General features: G+C 44.8%; 1 protein-coding gene across 1 annotated transcript; it reads right to left on the minus strand.

The window, feature by feature from the left end:
• Positions 1-723: 723 nt before the first annotated feature.
• On the minus strand, positions 724-17,833 carry WNT1 (Wnt family member 1). The gene is made up of 4 exons (XM_063296573.1): positions 17,733-17,833; positions 11,402-11,655; positions 5,360-5,625; positions 724-1,212 (listed from the first exon to the last, which is right to left on the minus strand). Exons 1-4 carry the CDS (start codon positions 17,831-17,833, stop codon positions 724-726), a joined length of 1,110 nt encoding a protein of 369 aa, XP_063152643.1.
• Between the last annotated feature and the right edge of the window lie 265 nt (positions 17,834-18,098).

An 18,098-nucleotide genomic window follows, 5' to 3' on the forward strand; every position in this document is an offset into this window, starting at 1 on the left:
GTTGCATTTCTCCTGGCACTACATTAAAAGTAGTTGGGGGGAAAAGTGGTCCTTCGAGCTTCTAATTATCATATGCAGGAACTTACACACCTGAAAATCAGTTCAGAGATGCTTGTGTGAGGTCTGTAAAATGAAAGGTGTCAAACACACAGGGAAAACACCTCCTGTGACTTGAGCATGTGGCTAGGACGAGGGAAAGCCATTCTGCCTGAAGTCAGGGGCAGTCCCCCACACCCCATTCCAGTCATCCAGCAGGTCCAGGAACAAAAAAGGAAACTAAAGATTTCAACCAATCGGAATACAGCTAATAGCCTGGAAGCTACAAACCCTAGGGTTGAAGTTTTCAGATCTAGTTTAAATTAAGCTCTACATGACAACCTCAGCAAGCAAAAACACAAAAGGAGCTCCTTGGAGACTTGGGCCTGGCAAATACATGCATAACCATTTCAATTCTCATGAATGTCTGCAGCCATTCCAGCCAGGGTTGAATCTCCCAAGACAGGGACAAGGGAGGCATTTGCAACAGCAAAGATGTCTCCTTTCTGGGCCAACAAAGGGTGCTGTGCTCCTGTGGGGAAAAAGGGAGAAGAGTGTCCGGTTGTGTGTGCGCACACATGGGAGGTGGGTGCCTTGCAGCCTGGGCCTTTTTGTTAGGTCCTCCTCTCCGATCCGGGCATTTCTGTTGGCTCGGCAGAACGTGTCCTTTGCCTCCCTCTCCCTTGCTCACAAACACTCATGCAGCACTTGCATGTTGGTGCAGTTCAAGCAGCTGACATGACAGCACCAGTGGAAGGTGCAGTTGCACCTCTCCGTGACTCGCTGTGTCCGGGTGCGGTAGCCCCTCCCACAGCACAGCAGTTCGCAGCCGTCCAGGGCAGGGGAGGTGCTGTTGCAGAAGCGGCCAGCCGTGCCGGCTGCACCTGTCTTGCCACTGTAAGTGCAGAAGTTGGGTGACTTCTCAAAATAGACCAGGTCATGAGGGGAAGGCGGCTTGTGGGCTGGGTTCTCCGGCTCCAGATGGTGCAGCTCCATACGGGAGGCTCGGTTGCTGCCTTTGTTGCCATAGATGACACGGGAAGCGCCGTCAAACCGATCCTTGAGGAAGTCCCCCACGGTCCGAAAGGTGGGCAGACGCATCCAGCAGGTCTTCACTGTGCAAGAGCCTGACATCCCATGGCACTTGCATTCCTGGCGCATTTCTGTGAAAACGGTCTGAAAAAAGAAGACAGGAACGTATATCAGGAGCAATACAGTTTTCAGCACTCTAGGAAGTCCCCCCCCCCCCAAACCAAATGCTCGGTTCCTTAGTTGAGGTACCTGTCGTGGCTATGGTGAAAATAGGAAGCCCCAGGCTCCAACACGGCCCTTGCCACAAACTCACGAGGTAGCTTCAGGCAAGCCAATCTTCCTTGCCCTCAGTTTTTCCACTGAGCAAAGAGAACTGATCTGTTATAAAAGCTGTGAGGATTACTGGTGTCAGGACTGGAGAATTAAGGCCTTCCAGAATCTGCTGAACTGCAACTCCCAGAGCCTTCATCTATGGCCATGTTGGCTAAGGCTGCTGGGAACTAGTTCTGCAATGTCTGGGCAGCCGTAGAAGCTCTCCATGGTTGAAGTGCTTTGAACCATCTAACGCAGGCTTCCTCACTCTGACATCTTTCAAAGCTTTGAAGACTCCAATTCCCAGAATTCCTAGCCTTAGTTATGTTGTCTAGAAACTCTGGGAATTGGAGGGAACACGTTTGGAAGGTAAGTCAAAATGTGACAATGACAGTGACAACAACAACAGTACAGTGGTAATGATGGTGGTTGAGAAAGCTATGTCCTAGTTTTCCTGCTTCCTGGAGTGATCAGGAGTGGCTGGGTGCCATGGCATCTCTGCTGTTCCCTGTGCACCTTCCCTCCCTTTGTTGTTCTGCTAGGAAATCTCTCTTCCGAGGTCCATCTCTCTCCCCTTTGCTTCCAAATGGGACCAGTCCCCCTGACTCACACACCATGGGCCCCCTCCCGCTCAGAAAATGTGGACGTGTTTCTCCGAGCCTGCAGTCTTCCTTTCCAAAGGGGTTTTTATTGCAATTAAAAGAACTGGAACCATTTCCTTCCAGATGTTTAGGAGCCCACATGTCAGCCTAGCTTGCGGTTCTGGGCTTGGCTAGCATGCATAAGGCTGGCCTGATTAAGGGAGGCTTGCCCCACTTTTGGAGGGGACATTCCATTACCACAGCCCACCCCACTCATGTTGCTACCACTATCCTCATAACCTACGCCCTGCAAAAGCAAACAGGCATCCACTTCCCAATCCAAGTTCACATCTAAGGGAGAAGGAATACACTGTGTGCAGCCAAGCAACATACGTAAGCAGGTATATTCTCATGCTCCAAATCTCTTGTTTCAATCTGTTCATCAACGTAAAGGCCTTTACCGTGAAGTCAGGCAAGTCTGGCCATCACTAAGGGCAGCAGATAGGGCAGATTTTGGCCAATCCACTGGGATGTTTTCCTAAATAACTCTGCTAAGAGGCTGAACATGAGGGCACCCTAGTGGGATGCTATGCAGCTCCTGCCTTGTGCCAAGGCAGAAATGCCCCACTGCATTATGTCCATGTTAATTAGTGGAAAAGAAGTGGTGGGGTCTTTTATATTTCTTGCAAACTAGACTTGTTTGCATCTATTACACAAGGCTGCAGGGCAACTTTTATACCAACTTCTGAGGAAAGATGAGCAGCTGTGGAACTCCCTGTTTAAAATGATGTGCTTCTTTGAGATCTTGCTATGCTGGAAATCCTCCCAAGAGAGGTGGACTACAATTTGACTATAGTCCTTAAATGGCCAGGATAGGAGGATCTGTATATCCTCGGGAGATGTTCATATTCTAATAATGGAATCCAAGATGCCAGAGCACAGATGTTCAATGATTATGCAGATATTATAATCATATAGAAATAATGGATATATCAGAAACCTAGTGGAACATGAGAATTGGCAGGATTGTCTTTGGAACAAATCACTACGGCCAGGATGGGAAGCCTGCAGTCTTCCTGATGTTGCTGAGCCATAATTCCCACTCCGTGCCCCAGCAAGGAGGGCTAAAAATGAATGAGGCTGAGATTTATAGGTCAGCAACAACTGGAAGGCTTCTATAGTCAGAAGTGTCTTCCAGGTGAGAGGCTACAGAAGAAAGACTGTGCAGAAGTGGATACTGCTCTATAGCCAAACGAACACAGAAGCCAGTAAACATCTTAAAAATAAGGGTGGGGCAGACGCCACCTTCCGGATGTCCTTGAACTGCAATCCTCCACATCCTTAATCACTGGTCTGGGGAGGATGGGAGCTGTACTCCAAACACATCTAGTAAGCACAAGATTCCTAGCCCTGGCTTGGACATGTATTCCTTTTAAAGCTGAAAACAATCCCAGAAGTCAGATTATCACCCCCATTTGATCAAAACTCAGTACAACTATTTGCAGCTAATACTTTGCATCTTCCAAGGCAAAGGGAAGCTGCAGTGCATTTTCAGTGAGAGACTCGTGGATCTCCTTGGCTACTCCCCCAAATATGTGGATCGGAAATACGCTCCAGTTTGGGATTCCACATCTGCTATTTTACTTGAAAATTAATGTGACTAATTAAGTATGACTGTGGAAAGGAAGCAAAGAAACATTATGTTCATTAGGACTGTGCACACTTCAAAATGAGGCAGAGAAAATGCTTGCGCCAACACAGCCCCTCTTTCATTAAAGCAGTCCACTTCTTTCTGGCTTCTGCAGCTGCTTTAGGAGTATCTTTAATTAATGGATCATCATCATCTTCTTCTTCTTCTTCTTCTTCTTCTTCTTCTTCATCATCATCATCATCATCATCATCATCATCCTTTCTTCAGGCTGGTGGAAAAGCCTGAAAAAGTCAGTCTCTTTTAATGGATAGCAGAGGTCCTGTGTTTAAGTGAGGTTCAAAACACTTCTTCCAAACGACTCTGAAGTGTGCACTGCTGTGTGCAGAATCAATAAAAAAAAGAAAAATCCATGGCTATGGATTATTAGGAAGGGGCCTGAAAATACGTTCTGGTTATGCCACATCAAAAAAGGATATCAAAGAATTAGAAAAGATGTAGCAGCAGACAACCAAAATAATCAAGAGATTAATTATTTTCTTAAATGGAGAATCTAAAACATTTGGGCCTTGGAAAAAAGCAACTGCATGAAGATCAGCTAGGAAAGGATATGATAGAAATGTATACAATTATGAATTGACAATTTTTTCCTCTCTCTCTGTTGTGATACAAGAATGGTGAAGCAGAGTGGCAGTATGTTCAAGACAGATACAGTATCTTCATGTGGTACATGATTAAATCATGGGATTTGCTATCATGGGATTTGGTCAATGGCTATGGAAAGGAAGCCTTTAAAAGGGGCTTGGATAAAATCATGGAAGGGGAGACTTCAATCAGTTTCAGTGAAATGGAACCACTCGGTCCAAGGATAATGTGTCCTTATTTTCATGCCCAGTTTGAAAGCTGTTTTTGGATTCATCTGGAAAGTCACTGCAGGAAACAGCCTGGTTTAGCCAAGCAATTCTTTTAGTCTTACAGTATTTAGGTATGACAACAGCTTGAGTTGAGTTTACCTGAAATGAATTCATCCCCGGATGCAGAGATGGATTCTTCCACTAGCTCATGCTTGTTCATAAATCATGTGAAAGGCTGGAAGTGATTGCAAGGATAATCTAGTCTAACATGAATTGTCATACAAGAACTGGCAGTCCCTTGTTTCCCTCTGTCTTATTTGTTGGGCCACAGTAAAGCAACTGAGGGTTTCTTGCAACATGCCTGCACTCATCCAGCATTGTCATACAATAACAAGGTCCTGGAACACATTGTTTAGATTGTACAATGCAACTCCATGACATGAGATAATGTCTTGGAGTACTAAACCCAATTTCATCCAGGAGAACAACATAGAGTTATATGCGCATAAGCTCAATCACACATCTGCATAAATGCATAATGATCTGAATGGGACTTTTTTTTTTGCATGCTAACATTAATAAAACATTAATTATTTTGGAAGAATTTGATGACTGGTTTTCCTGGGAATGTATCAACATAATTCAAATCATAACTGATCAGCTCTTCAAAAAACAATGTGTGCATACATGTGCTGGTATGGACAGAGTGAATCACAGTCTGAACTTACGTTGAAAACATTCATGAGACTTACTAGAGAAGTCAAATGTGGTGGGAGTTAGTTCCTGCTGACATCACCATGTCCAACATGGTGATGATGTGAAAGCTATTCTCAAGTCTCAGTGCATCCAGATCTACATAAAGCCCCATACCCTGTGGTGGTCCCCATTCTCCCTACCAGACGTCCAGCCTCGTTGTTGTGTAAATTCATCAGGAAGCGCAGGTCTCTCCCCTTCTCGTTGGAGTCCACAAATTCTCGCCCAAAGACCCGGCCAAAGTCCACATTGTCACTGCAGCCACCCCAGTGCCAATCGGGACCTCCTGGGCCCCGCCGTCGATAGTCACAAGTGCACGATTCGATGGAGCCTTCAGAGCAAGAGCGGGCCACTGAGTGGGTGACCCCAGCACTGGTGATGGCAAAAATGAAGGCGGTTTCTCTGCAACCTGGAGGCAGAAGAAGGACCATACCATTTATCAGTGTACAGCACTGACCACAGCTCAGTAGTCCCCAATGAATCCAGAATAAGGACCGCCTCATATGCTTGGAGGCCAACACTGTCATTCCTGACACAATGCAGCAGCAGCAGCAGCATTCCTTAAAGCTTTATTCCCCACACACACAAAAAAGTGGTGTTATTATCAACTTCAAGAAATAATCATGGTGGTAGTAACCGTAGCAATAAAAGTAAGGTGAAGTTTCTAGGCTACTTCGAGCAGCTGTACATTGCTCTGAACAAGCATTGGAGCTGGAGAGGAGGCACTTAATATGGGAGGATTTGTAAGTGAACTGAATTAAGAGACCCCTTTTCGGGAGTGATGGAAATTTGAAATGTAAAATAAATGAATAAAATAAAAAATAATATGCTAGGAGCATTTAAAGGTGACGGACTGTGCAGAGATGCAAGGAACTGGGCCAGATGGTTTGGTGATATGTTAAAGAATTGTGCTACTTCAAGAGATCAGTATGAGTTGGAGGCAGATGTTCAACTCCCCTCAACCATCAAGTAGGGGAACGAGTCTTCCATCTCTCAGTTTCACAGAATGAATGGGCTTGAACCTTCTTTTTCTCACCCTCTATCACCTACAGCAGCAAAGTTAAGTTGAAGTACTTACACAAAGGCCATAGGTACAATAAATATCAGCAGGGCTAAGGTCTGCTTTGGTATGATCGTGAGCATCCTATAAGGCTAGCACTTCTCTGCAGAAAAAAGGAACCCCACCAGCAGTGCAGACATGCATAGACATGCTTTGGGCAACGTGTCTCATGCTGCGTCCAAAACAATCAGGTGCTTGTGTCACCCAACAGTATATACGTGGGGGGTATTTGCATTTTTTTTTTACATAAAAGGTACATTCTCATAGGGATCATTACAACCATAATAATACTTCTGCCTTTGCCAGTTTGAGCCCAGCAGGGTTTAGAAAGAGGCAGTTCTTTCCCTCCTCATCCAACAGCCTCAAAAGTAAAAACAAAAGGATTACTCTGCCTGTAGGATTACACTCAGCTACTTTTGCACATGAATGCAAGGATTAATAACTTTGAAAGCATGTTTGAAAATGATACCTTCCCCATCTTAGAAGAGGCATTTCCTCTTGAATGGAAAAGAACCCCTCTTCCATGAGAGCCCCTTGCATGCTGTTTGTAAACATTTTGGCACTGATTTACTTTATTTATATACCACCCTTTCTCCTGAAGAGACTTTTTAAAAATTAAGAGTATCTTAAAGAAGGTTTTTCCCCATGCTGCCTGACTGAACACATATTTTTTACTTGAGGAATCTGAAAGATTAAGGGACTACATGCTGCATCCCATAAAAAAGGAGTCCATTAATAATAATTTTGTTTGCTAGATTTAAGATTAATAATTCGCCTTTCCTTGTTCTGTTGGGAAGGGAGAGAACTGGAGGGCTGGAAAAGGCATATTCAAGCAACGTTGTTTTAGTTTGTGGAAAAGGAATGCTGCAGTTCTCCATGGAGTGGGGTGGGGTGGGCTGGGGTGGAGAGAATAATAATTGCTTACTATAAAATCTAAAATAATATATGAAGTCTGATGGACGAATCCCAGCTGTGAATGCTTGGAATGGATGCTGGGCTGGGTTTAGATATCAGTCACAGAAACAGACTTCCATATTCCATTCACCTGGCTTCTCTGGACAAGGCCGATACACCAGTCACTATTCCATCACTCAGCTGGGTAAAGATGAGAACCAGTGTGGGGCATTGACTGGTAAGTCAAACTAAGGCCGGAGAAATTCAGGTTCAAACTCAGCCAACCAGGAAGCAGATTGGAAGGGAATGGAAAGAGAGGTGGACTAGCTAATATTTTTTAACCAAAATAAAACCCAAATGGACAAACATTCAGTAGCAAAAGTTAAACGGAAGAATGTTACATGCACATGTATATATCTTGAGATTAATGTGTACTTAATCATGAGGGACAGCAGTGAGTTATTCCTGAGAAATGGGTGTACATAGCAGGATCCTAATTCTTCATAGACAGCCAGGTTAGGGTAGGGGTTAAGGCATGAGGCTAGAAACTGGGAGACCGTGAGTTCTAGTCCCGCCTGAGGCACAAAGCCAGCTGGTGACTTTGGGCCAGTCGCTCTCCCTCAGCCCTAGGAAGAACACAATGGCAAACCACTTCTGAAAAGCCCTGCCAGGAAAACTGCAGGGATTATGCTAAGCAGTCGCCAGGAGTCAAAAAAAAAAAAAAAAAAGCTGTCTTGAAGGGACAAAAAAAAGAAAAAAAAATCTTCATAGCTTTAGAATGGAGGTGAGGTACCTGTGGCCTCCAGAAGACATTTGCAGCTCTAAGAGCCCTTCTAAGCAGGGCTGCAACTAGAGGGGGGCAACCGGGGCATGTGCCCCGGGCGCCGCACTGGGGGGGTGTGCCAAAATGAGTGCTGTGGGGGGGGCGCCAAAATGGGCGCGGAATCCATGTTTGCCCCGGGTGACACAGACCCTAGTTGCAGGGCTTCTAAGTCTCTCAGAGCATGTCTGGAATGGGGGTTGGGGGGGTCAATTGTTTTGGCAGGGATTGGAGGAGAAGAAGCCTCAACTCCCTTCCAAAAAACAGGTTGAAAATGTGGCCCCTGTGGCATCCTAACTGTGGCCCTCAGAGGTATATCTTTTAAAGTTGGCCTCTAGCCAGAAAGAAGTTGCCCATCTTATCATAGGTTTTCATATTCCTGCCTTCCCATTTCCTGTACATAAGGAAATTCTGGGTCAGTGGCTACAAGTCCCCCTTTTGGATAAAGGGAATTGTGGAGTCTGTTTATTGCCTGGAACATGAAAAAGCACAGTTACAGTAGGATCAATTCCTCCATCAATCGAGAACAGAGATCCTCAATTTTATCAGGCCCTGATATGATATATTTAGAATTGGGAAATAATGGGACTCTCCTAAAAGGGGTCCATGTAATGGACATGAGCAGTCAGAAAACAATTATTTTCCAGCCATGTCGGTTCCAGAACACGGAATCATTTATTTTAATTCACAACTTTAAAAGGAAATTAAAAAATGGTGGGGAGGATTAAACACCAAGACCCTGAGGTACCACACTGGAGTCTCCAGCCTTGGAGGCTCTCTGGGCCCCTTCCAGCTACTGTCTCTAACCTGACCAGTCCAAATGGCAACTTCTTCAGCCCCCTAACCCAGGTAATATATTTATTTTATTTCTATTTATTTTATTTTCTATCCCGCCTTTATTATTTTTATAAATACGTCAAGGCGGCGAACATACCTAATACTCCTCCCTCCTATTTTCCCCACAACAACAACCCTGTGAGGTGGGTTGGGCTGAGAGAGTGACTGGCCCAAGGTCGCCCAACTGGCTTTCATGCCTAAGGTGGGACTAGAACTCCCAGGCTCCTGGTTTCTAGCCCAGCAGCCTGTAACCAGCCATAAATAGTGCAAATGAAGACAGACCTTTCAGCCATCAGAACTCACTTTATTGCAAACTGATCAGACATACTCTTTAGCAAACAGTTAAGTTAGCCAAAGGATTTCCCACTACATAATAATATATTCATGGTGACCTACACACAATGTAAGAAGACTGTAATTTATTAAGATTTTATTAATAGCCACTGGTGTCCAGTTGTTGTCACTCCACTGGAGGAATGCTTGTTGATTGGTCACAGATTTTCACAGCAGAACAGGGAGGGAGGGGATTCCCAGCCATTCTTCCTCCTATACCCCCTCCCATTCTGTTCCCTTCCAATGTGTCCTTCTGGGACACATTGGAAGGGAACATGGAGGGCTCCCAGGAAAAAGGAAAGGACTGAAAATCATTTCCATCCCATTCCATCGGTGGAAGCTTCCACTGTCTAAGGAATATTCTATTCACTTATTTATTTGTTAGATTTATGTCCCTTCTTTTTGTTCAGGAGCTCAACATGGTGCTTCCTCCTCCCATTTTTCCCTATAACAACAACCTGGTGAGGTCACCTGGGCTGAGAGAGAATGACTGACCCAAAGTTACCCAGTGGGCTTCCACGGCTGAGGGCCAACTTGAACCTGCATCTCCCCAGTCCTAACAGAGCACCTTAACCATCACACCCCTCTGGTTCTGTAGTGGAATGGCACCAACAGAGCTCAAGCATTCTTAATTGCCTCCCTACTGACTGTCAAGCCAATGCACTTTGCTCCTTTCTGATTTTATTGTTATTTTACTTTGTATGTGTGCTGTTTTTTTTTTTTTACTGTGGGACTGAATCATCTGTTTTATAGTGACAATTTCTAGGATATTATTACTATCATCGTTATTTCTGATCTATGCTATTAGCAGCTCTCAGCTGCTAGGCCCAAAGTGAGATGTCATTATAAGTAACATCATCATCACGGCTGTGCAATGATCCAGATCTGAAAGAATAAAAAAGATGATTCAGAGTGTGCGTGGGTGCTCAGGTTGCACCTGCTGGCAACTCCTTTAAAAAGTTGTGTTTTCTTCTGGTGGCAGCCGTGCGTTCCCAAGAAAAGCTGTGTTTGACTTAATGTGCTGTAGAGTGCATATCCACACATGCTCCAAATCACCTTTCAATCTTCAAATCCAGATCACTGCCCAGCCTCTGTCTGCTTAAGCTGTTCAAATCCCACTGAAAGCCATCAGATTTAACCAGCCCAGATGTGTGCTAGACTGCAATGACATGAAGTTTCTATTCCAAAACAGCAAGTCCAATATTGTTCTTAATAAATGCTGAAGTTGTACAAATGCACTTCAGCCACATCCTAGTAAATGCCACACAGTTTGCTTTAACAGAAGGGGCCAGCAGGGGCACCATGAAATATCCTGAGACAACATTTTGCTTCTGAAAAAAGGGAGCGAAACAAAGACCGTGGCCTGATCTTTTACTACCTGGCTGTGCTCAGCTTCTCTAGTGCTCTTGGCTATTCCCAGAATTGACTGTCATAAGGCTCCAGTGTCATGTGACCTTTGATCATTCTACAGGGGTTACATCCTGAAGGTGAAGGGCTACAGTGGATGGGCACATCTGCTATGGTGGACATCCATCCATTAAAATCTTGCAGAGGGGCAAAATTAAAGAGAAGGAAAATTAAGAAAATGGTTCTGATTGGAGGAGAAAGAGCCCTCAAAGACCTGGAGCCTGAGGAGGGAGGAGGATTTGTTCCTTCCTTTCATGCTCCCCTTTTCAGTGGCAGCAGCGGAGAAACCCTGTGAGATGCATGTAGCACTCCTTACATGTGGCAGCAACAGACAGCGGATAATGCACTGCTTCGAGCAGCTCCTACAAGGGAAGGAAGTGGCAGTGGGACCAGCCGTTCCAGGTTGAGACACAGTGAACTGGCTGATCCAAGTGGCAGGTCAGGAGGACAGTGGGTGTGGGGTTTCTGTTGGGCCAGCTCTGCCCTTCGAAGCATCTGCTTCACGTAGGTAAACAGGAGGGCTGGCCCTGGTTCCCATCAGGGAGGAAAAACGGGCAGCAGAGGGACCTTTGTGCTCTTTGCAGAAGTGTGTTGTTCTTGGCTGATGTACTCACTTTTGCAGCACTCCCCATTAAAAACCGGGGAGCCAAGTAGCCACAGCAATGCAGCGCAATCAGTTCCATGCCCTCCCCTTGCCAAGGGGGCATCCCCTCAGTCAGCCAGATTGTACAAGCAAAAAGACCCCTCTCAGATGCATGAAGTTCACCTAGAGAACTGAACAGACTTCCACCACCACCACCACCCCCCAGACCCCTTTCCCTGTCATCTCCTTACCTCTGTTGACAATTTTGCCAAAAACGTTGGGGCCAGGGGTAGTAGGGCAGTTCCAGCGGCGGTTGCGGAACTGCCACTTGCATTCCTTGATGGCGCTCTGCAGGCCGCTGCTGATGCTATGCAAGATGCCCGGGTTCTGGCGGATAAGCTTGCGTTGCTTGCGGCTCAGGAGCTGCAAGGAAGGGTCTAGTACGAGCTGCACATTCTTGGAGTCGGTCAGCAGGTTAGTAGAAGAGGCCACGTTGATGATTCCCCTGCAAGCAGAGATTTCAAGGAGGTTACATTTGAGGCTGAGATAGGTGATTATTGGCTCTTAAGGACTCAGCCATTCAGAATGGCCTGAAGACTTTCAGCTGCACCAGGTAAATGCTGGGATGTAAACTTGCACATCCAGAATCTTAACCGGCAGTCTTGAATATGAAATACTGCATGGGCATTTGGAATGGGAGGACTTGTTGGCTTCCTTTGAGGGTTCTGAGCAGAGCCTATCAAGGGCTTTTCTTACCTGTTGCCCTGGCCTAAATTTCATTGAACTGAATGCTGCTAACATGCCAATGCATGTTCATATATACGTGTGCATATATATATATATATATATGCACATGTATATATTATAGCTCTCTGTGCCTGATGATCTATAAAAGAATGCCCCAAACTGGCTAACAAGAAAATCAGTGATGACAATACCAAATAGCAAGGTAAAAAGAGAATTACTAAAATGTATAAATGGAAAATATCAAACCCTTATCAAGTAATTCAAAGATAAAAATTAAATCTTCCTATAGTATAGCTCCATTCCCAGAAGCATCACAAGATCCATCAAAACATGCCAAAGAAATCAGGTAATAACATGAGTTGGGTCTTTCTCTTCTCATTGCTGGAAGATTATTAAAGAGGGAATCAGAAAAACCTCTCTAGGCAGGGAGTGCCAAAATCTAGCTCCCCTTGCAGAGAAGGCTCTCTCTTATGCCAGACCAAGTGCACATCTTATTATTGTCTTAAGAAGTGGGGTCACCTATCAAACATGAAAAACATGGCAATTAAATATGTCTGCAGGTGTCAAGCGCATGCGTAGCACTGAGGAACTGTTCAGCCATTCAAAGAGACACAGATCGGGACCGCCTTAACCCTTGGGGGTTATATGTCTGGGTTTTCCCACGCTTCTTCAGTTTGTTAGGATTCCTGTTAAGTACTAGCAATAAATATTAGAGACCAGTTCCATGTCTCAGTGTGTTTCCTGGTTGTTAGGACATCAATCCTAACAAACTCCTACTCCCATCGAAAGAGGGAGGAACAAGCAATTAAGGAGATACGTTTAGAAATGTCTTCAGAAAACCAAGAAATGCGGCTCGCCATGCTTACTCATGACAGCAGGTCACTTACACCATACTAGCTGGGGTGATCACACTCTGTAGATGACAGAGAAATCGTAGCAGTTTTTGAACAGGTTTTGGCAGAGGATCACGTGGATGAGGAATCAGTCTACTTACTGTATTTAATAGGAGGGGAGCAGACTGTTCCCATTTCTTGCCAGACCCACCCCAAACATGTGGAAGCAGAGCCAAAGGGAATTTCATATATGTTCTAAATCTAGTGCATCTGGCATCTTTGAATTAAGAAAACATCGACTGGGAATTTCCGTACCCAAATTGAAGTCATCGCAAGTGTAGGATGAATACAGATTTACCTGACGAAGTCTTCTAGAAAGAACTAGCTGCACATGACTTCTGCAAAGCAGATGAGGTCCTTGCAGGATCAATAAAGAGAGCAGAACTTAAGATGCAGAACTCCTATTCCTCAGGCCTTCCCCAGCTGGATAGGCTCAAGATCTGTTGGAACTGCAACTCCCAGAATTCCCAGTCAATTTCCTCCTTTCTCTCTTAACACCACAAGCACTAACAATGTTATAAACTCCAGCCATTTGCCACAGAAATGCTTTAATGCCCGATAATAATAACAACAGTGGCAGTCCACTGAAATAAATATAAGCCTAGTTACATTTATTTTGTTAACCAAGTTAGCAAATTGATTGTTATCAATATACAGAATATAGCTGTTATTATAATGTAGCTATTATTACTCTCATTATTATTAGATTGGATCAAAAGTCTGAAACCTGTATTTATTTATAAAATGCCTATGCCTCGCTTTTATTCCAGAAAGGATTTCAGAGTAACGTATGATAGCCAGTTAGTTCTTTTTGTCTACACAGACACACACATGCATACACAACCATGCACACACACAGCGCACAAATATGTCTGGCACAAAATGTAAACCCCAATTTTACTGCAAGACTTAAAAGAAATTCAACCACCATTATGCATTAACACTGCAATTCAATGCTTTTTAAAATATTGAAATATTTATTTGAAAATACTTTGCAAAGAAGGTTTTTAACTTATTCCACAAAGAATGTAGAAGTGGTGCCCGGCATACATCCTGGAACGTAGATATGGACCTGCAGGGACATTCTTAGTTCATATAACAATGACCACAACTATCTCAAGAGGAGGGAGAAACAATGGCAGCAAAATAAGAGAACATCTATCCTGTATGTTGAAAGGGGTGAACTACACACCAGGCACCACCCAGTGGAAGAAACTGCAAACAACACCTGTATATTTCCTTCAAGCAACTGCCGTTCGTCTTGCCCTCCGCCACCACCCCCGTCCTGCAAAGGTGGACAGTCCCCACGGGAGCCTTAGATGCTCTAGGCAGCAGCTTGGGTTGCTATTAGCATTGATACCACTATTGCCTCTAGGATGCCCCAATGTCATGCCAATGCAAGTTGGCAGTAGCAGACTTCATCACTGGAGGTAATATTGAAGAAAAGAGGAATCCGTAGGGTATCATAAGCCAACTTTCTCAACAGGGCACCCTCCAGCCATACTCAACCAACTCCCAAAATTTTCAGCTAAGGGAGATTATGGGGGAAGGGTTAGAGTTCATCTAGAGGGCAAGAGTTTGGGGAAGATTGCATGAACTGCCTTACTCAGAAAATGATTGGTGTCAAACTGTTAATTTGTGGCTGCTGCTAATTGTGGTTTACTTTGCTTTACAGTAGTGATGGTTCTAAGCCTTTTTTTTTTTAATGTAGCTGTTTCAACTTAAAAAACAACAATAATCAGATAATTATTAACAATAACAATAATCTGATAATTATTGTCAGCTGCCTTTTGATGGGGGCTACCTTTGATCCTGAAAGGCAGGATAAAAGCAACGTAAAATTTTTAAAAACCCAAAACACCTATTTTCCCATAGCGAAAAGCACTTTGCTCAGTGCCTGGGCAAAAATAAACTGCTTAGCAATCTGACATGCCGGACACTTGATTTTATAAATTATCACTGAGCTCTATTATTCATTTGGTTTAGTTTCTACTGCCTAGTTGTTGTTTTATGATGAATTATGACACAGGGAAGAGCTCTATCCTTCTAGTCTGAGAGCTCAAATAAGGAAGAGATATATAGATTATCTTTGATAAACAGACAAATAGAAAAATGGATGACTGATGGATGGATAGATGATAGATGGAATACAAAATAGTGAAAGTACTTCCTGATGAGTTATGGAAATAAAATGCGGTGCACGTGTGTTCTAAGAGCCTCTGATAGCTAGAAGGACTTCTTCCCAATAAAGTATCTGCCCATCTCCTCCTCAAAACATTGTTGAATACAATATTCAAAGTACTTCCCAGAAACCAAACTCTAAATGTGAAAGAGGGTCAAGACAAACACTTCTAAGCCACACAGTACAACCAGAACAGCCGAATTTGTCTCACTTAACTCCTTATTCCAACAATCTGAAAATTAGGCAAATAACACACCTTTCATTCACTTGATTTTGCAGCAGAGGCCAGTCTGCCAAAGCCAAGTTCGCTCTCACCACATCTTGGGCAGAACATTGGGCTTCAGGAGTTCCAGTCCATTTCCAGATTTGGATGGTGGCGAGCTGAAACAAACAGCCTCCAGCTCTGAGAAGCACGGAAATGCTTCTTTGTACCAGTACTACCAACGACCCTTGGGCCTCACTGACTCACTCACTGACTCACTTCACTTGGAGTATTGAAATTGTTAGGTCAATTTTCCAAAGCACTACAGCCCTGAAATTTGGTACCATACATATGTCATCTGAGACATTTTAATAGCTAGAACCATCGGAAAATTGTAGAGTTCCCCCTCAAACGATGGGATTGGGCGATTGTGTTGCCTCCAAAGAGTTAAAGCAGGGTTTCTCAAACTGTACGTCAGGACCCTCCCTCCAGGGAATCTCAACCAACTTGTAAGAGTGTGTATGTGTGTGTGTGTGTGATCATTTTCTTTAAAACCTGATCAGGTTTGTGCTGGCAAAGTGGAACCAAATGCAATCTAGGCTTTGTTCCTAACTTTCCCTGCACAAAACCACTGTGGGCAGTTCCTGTACTACAAAGTTTGAGAACCTCTATAATATATAGATTACATTTTAACTTTTAAACATGTTATATTTCTTTTTTGCCCAATTCAAACACAAATGAAAGAATTAGTTTAATCATAGGAGGCTGACACAAATTAATGTTTATTCATAGAGGGCTGACCCCATGGGAGGTGATGGTACTGCAAAGTTGGAGGCTACTATTTCAGGTCCTCACAGAAAATTAAGCATTGCTTACGCATGTTGTCCAAGATACACCAGTTACTTGACAGAGGATCTGGAGTATGCTCCTTCAAAACAGGAAGCAAGAAATGTATCCCCTTCACATGTGCCATACAAATGCATACTGAGTCATTACTGTATCACCATGCTATCACCAGAAGCAGATGTTTAGTAGTTATGCAGCCCAAAACATGCTGATTACTAGCAGCATCTGAAAAACAGGCATTCTTTCCCTCTTTCAGTCACAACCTAGAACATGACCTTAACTTTGTTCCAGAAAAGGCCATGCAACACTGCAGTGTGGGAATTCTCCATACATTTCTCCATAGATTTGGAGAAAGGGACACTTCCATTAACTGCAGCTCCTTTTTAATTTCTACAGTGATAGACCTATAACCCAGCCCACCCACCCCCTTTTTTTTTGCACTGAGCAGGTGCATCTGGCGATCTCAGATTTTGTGCACCTGCCCTGGCCCCAGCACCTCTTCCTGGGATCTCAGGGCCACCCTTCCCAGATCCCATGCTGCTGCTTCAGTCCTGCATCTAGAATGCCAGTGCTCAGGCAAGGGACTGGGTGAGTTATGTAGCTGGGTGAGTGGCCAGATCCAAGTCACTGATGCCTGGCAGAAAAAATTATACTGGAGGGTATCACACCCACAAGGCGCGCAGCCATTGAGTTTGGATGTGAAACCTCCATTTGGCCAGGATGCTTACTGGCACGGCCAAGGCCCTTCCTCTACTGATTTTTCCACTGGACCAATGATCAGGCGTAAATTGCAGGAGAGGGGCTAAAACTTGAAATGCGATTCCTTTGCTTTCTCAAGGTTTCATTGAGGGCTTTCAGCAGGATCTCCAGGAATAAAAATGAAAATGAGAGCCATATCTTTTTTTAATTTTGGAAGCTGCCCTGAGTCACTGTGTGGGAGCTGGGCTGCCATATAAATTGATTAAACAAATAAGATAAATAGACAGACAGACAAATCTCGCTTCTCTGAGCTATGATTGGAAGAACTACCTGCAGAACTATTTTTACTTGACTTGTCCCCTGCTCCTGAGAAGGGGCATGCAAACAAAATGGAAAGAGAGAATACAGATATAAAAGAAGTGAATAACAAAATTAGTAGTGGTGGAAATAATGTAACAACAAATAACATATCATTATAAATAACTATAGCAAGAGTGCAACCTATACTTTAGTTATAGGGAAAACATATCTGTATTAACAAGCAGCCTTACAGATGCAGGAGTAGAAGTAGTAATCACTATGCGTAGCTCTTTGGTAGAAAACGTGTACAGTCCAATTCCACCTACAGATTTGACACACACACACACACACACACCGGTGCGGACCGAGTCAAGGACCCCTTCCAAGGCTTTGGACTCCATCCTTGTCTCTCGCAGACGACAGCCGGACGCTCAGGTCTTCTAACACGTCGGGGAACACGTCGGGGACACCAAGCGAGCTTCAGGTCGCCGGGCGAGAACCAGCGCCCGCGCCTACTCCGCTCCTCCGCTTGACCAGGCGTCGCTGCTTCCAACGCTGAGCTACGGGTGGCGCAAGGTTACCACCTCGGGAGCCGCGAAGCGGCAGCAGCCCCAGCAGCAGGTTTGCTTCCCCTCCCCGTCCCGTCCCGTCCCGTCCGCGACCCAGGCGATCCGGCTCCGCCAAAGGCGCAGCCGCGCGTCAAGCGCACTTACCACCATCGGCCGCTGTTATTCACCGCGAGAGTGTTGGAAAGAGAGGAAAAAGCCAAAACCCACAAGGTCTTCAAGCCTAGCATTAATGCCACGGGGCTCATCGCTTCGCCTGCCCTGCCTGCCTGCTCTTCGGAACCGCAGGAGGGGGGTGGGAAGCGGCGCTTGAGAGATGGGTGGGTGGAGAGGGGGATGGCGGCGCGGTCTCCAAAGCCTGCGCTGGCGAGGCGCGCACCGTGCGCCTGGGAAGCGGCCGTCGCTTGTCAAGAAGACGTGAGCCCAAGTTGAAGTTTTCAGGGGAAAAAAGAAAAAGGGAGAGAAAAGGGGAGAAGCTGCAGGAGAGAAGTCCCCTCAGGCCTCCCTTTCTGG

Source organism: Candoia aspera, chromosome 2, assembly GCF_035149785.1.
Source record: "Candoia aspera isolate rCanAsp1 chromosome 2, rCanAsp1.hap2, whole genome shotgun sequence".
In the NCBI taxonomy this organism is placed as follows: domain Eukaryota; kingdom Metazoa; phylum Chordata; class Lepidosauria; order Squamata; family Boidae; genus Candoia; species Candoia aspera.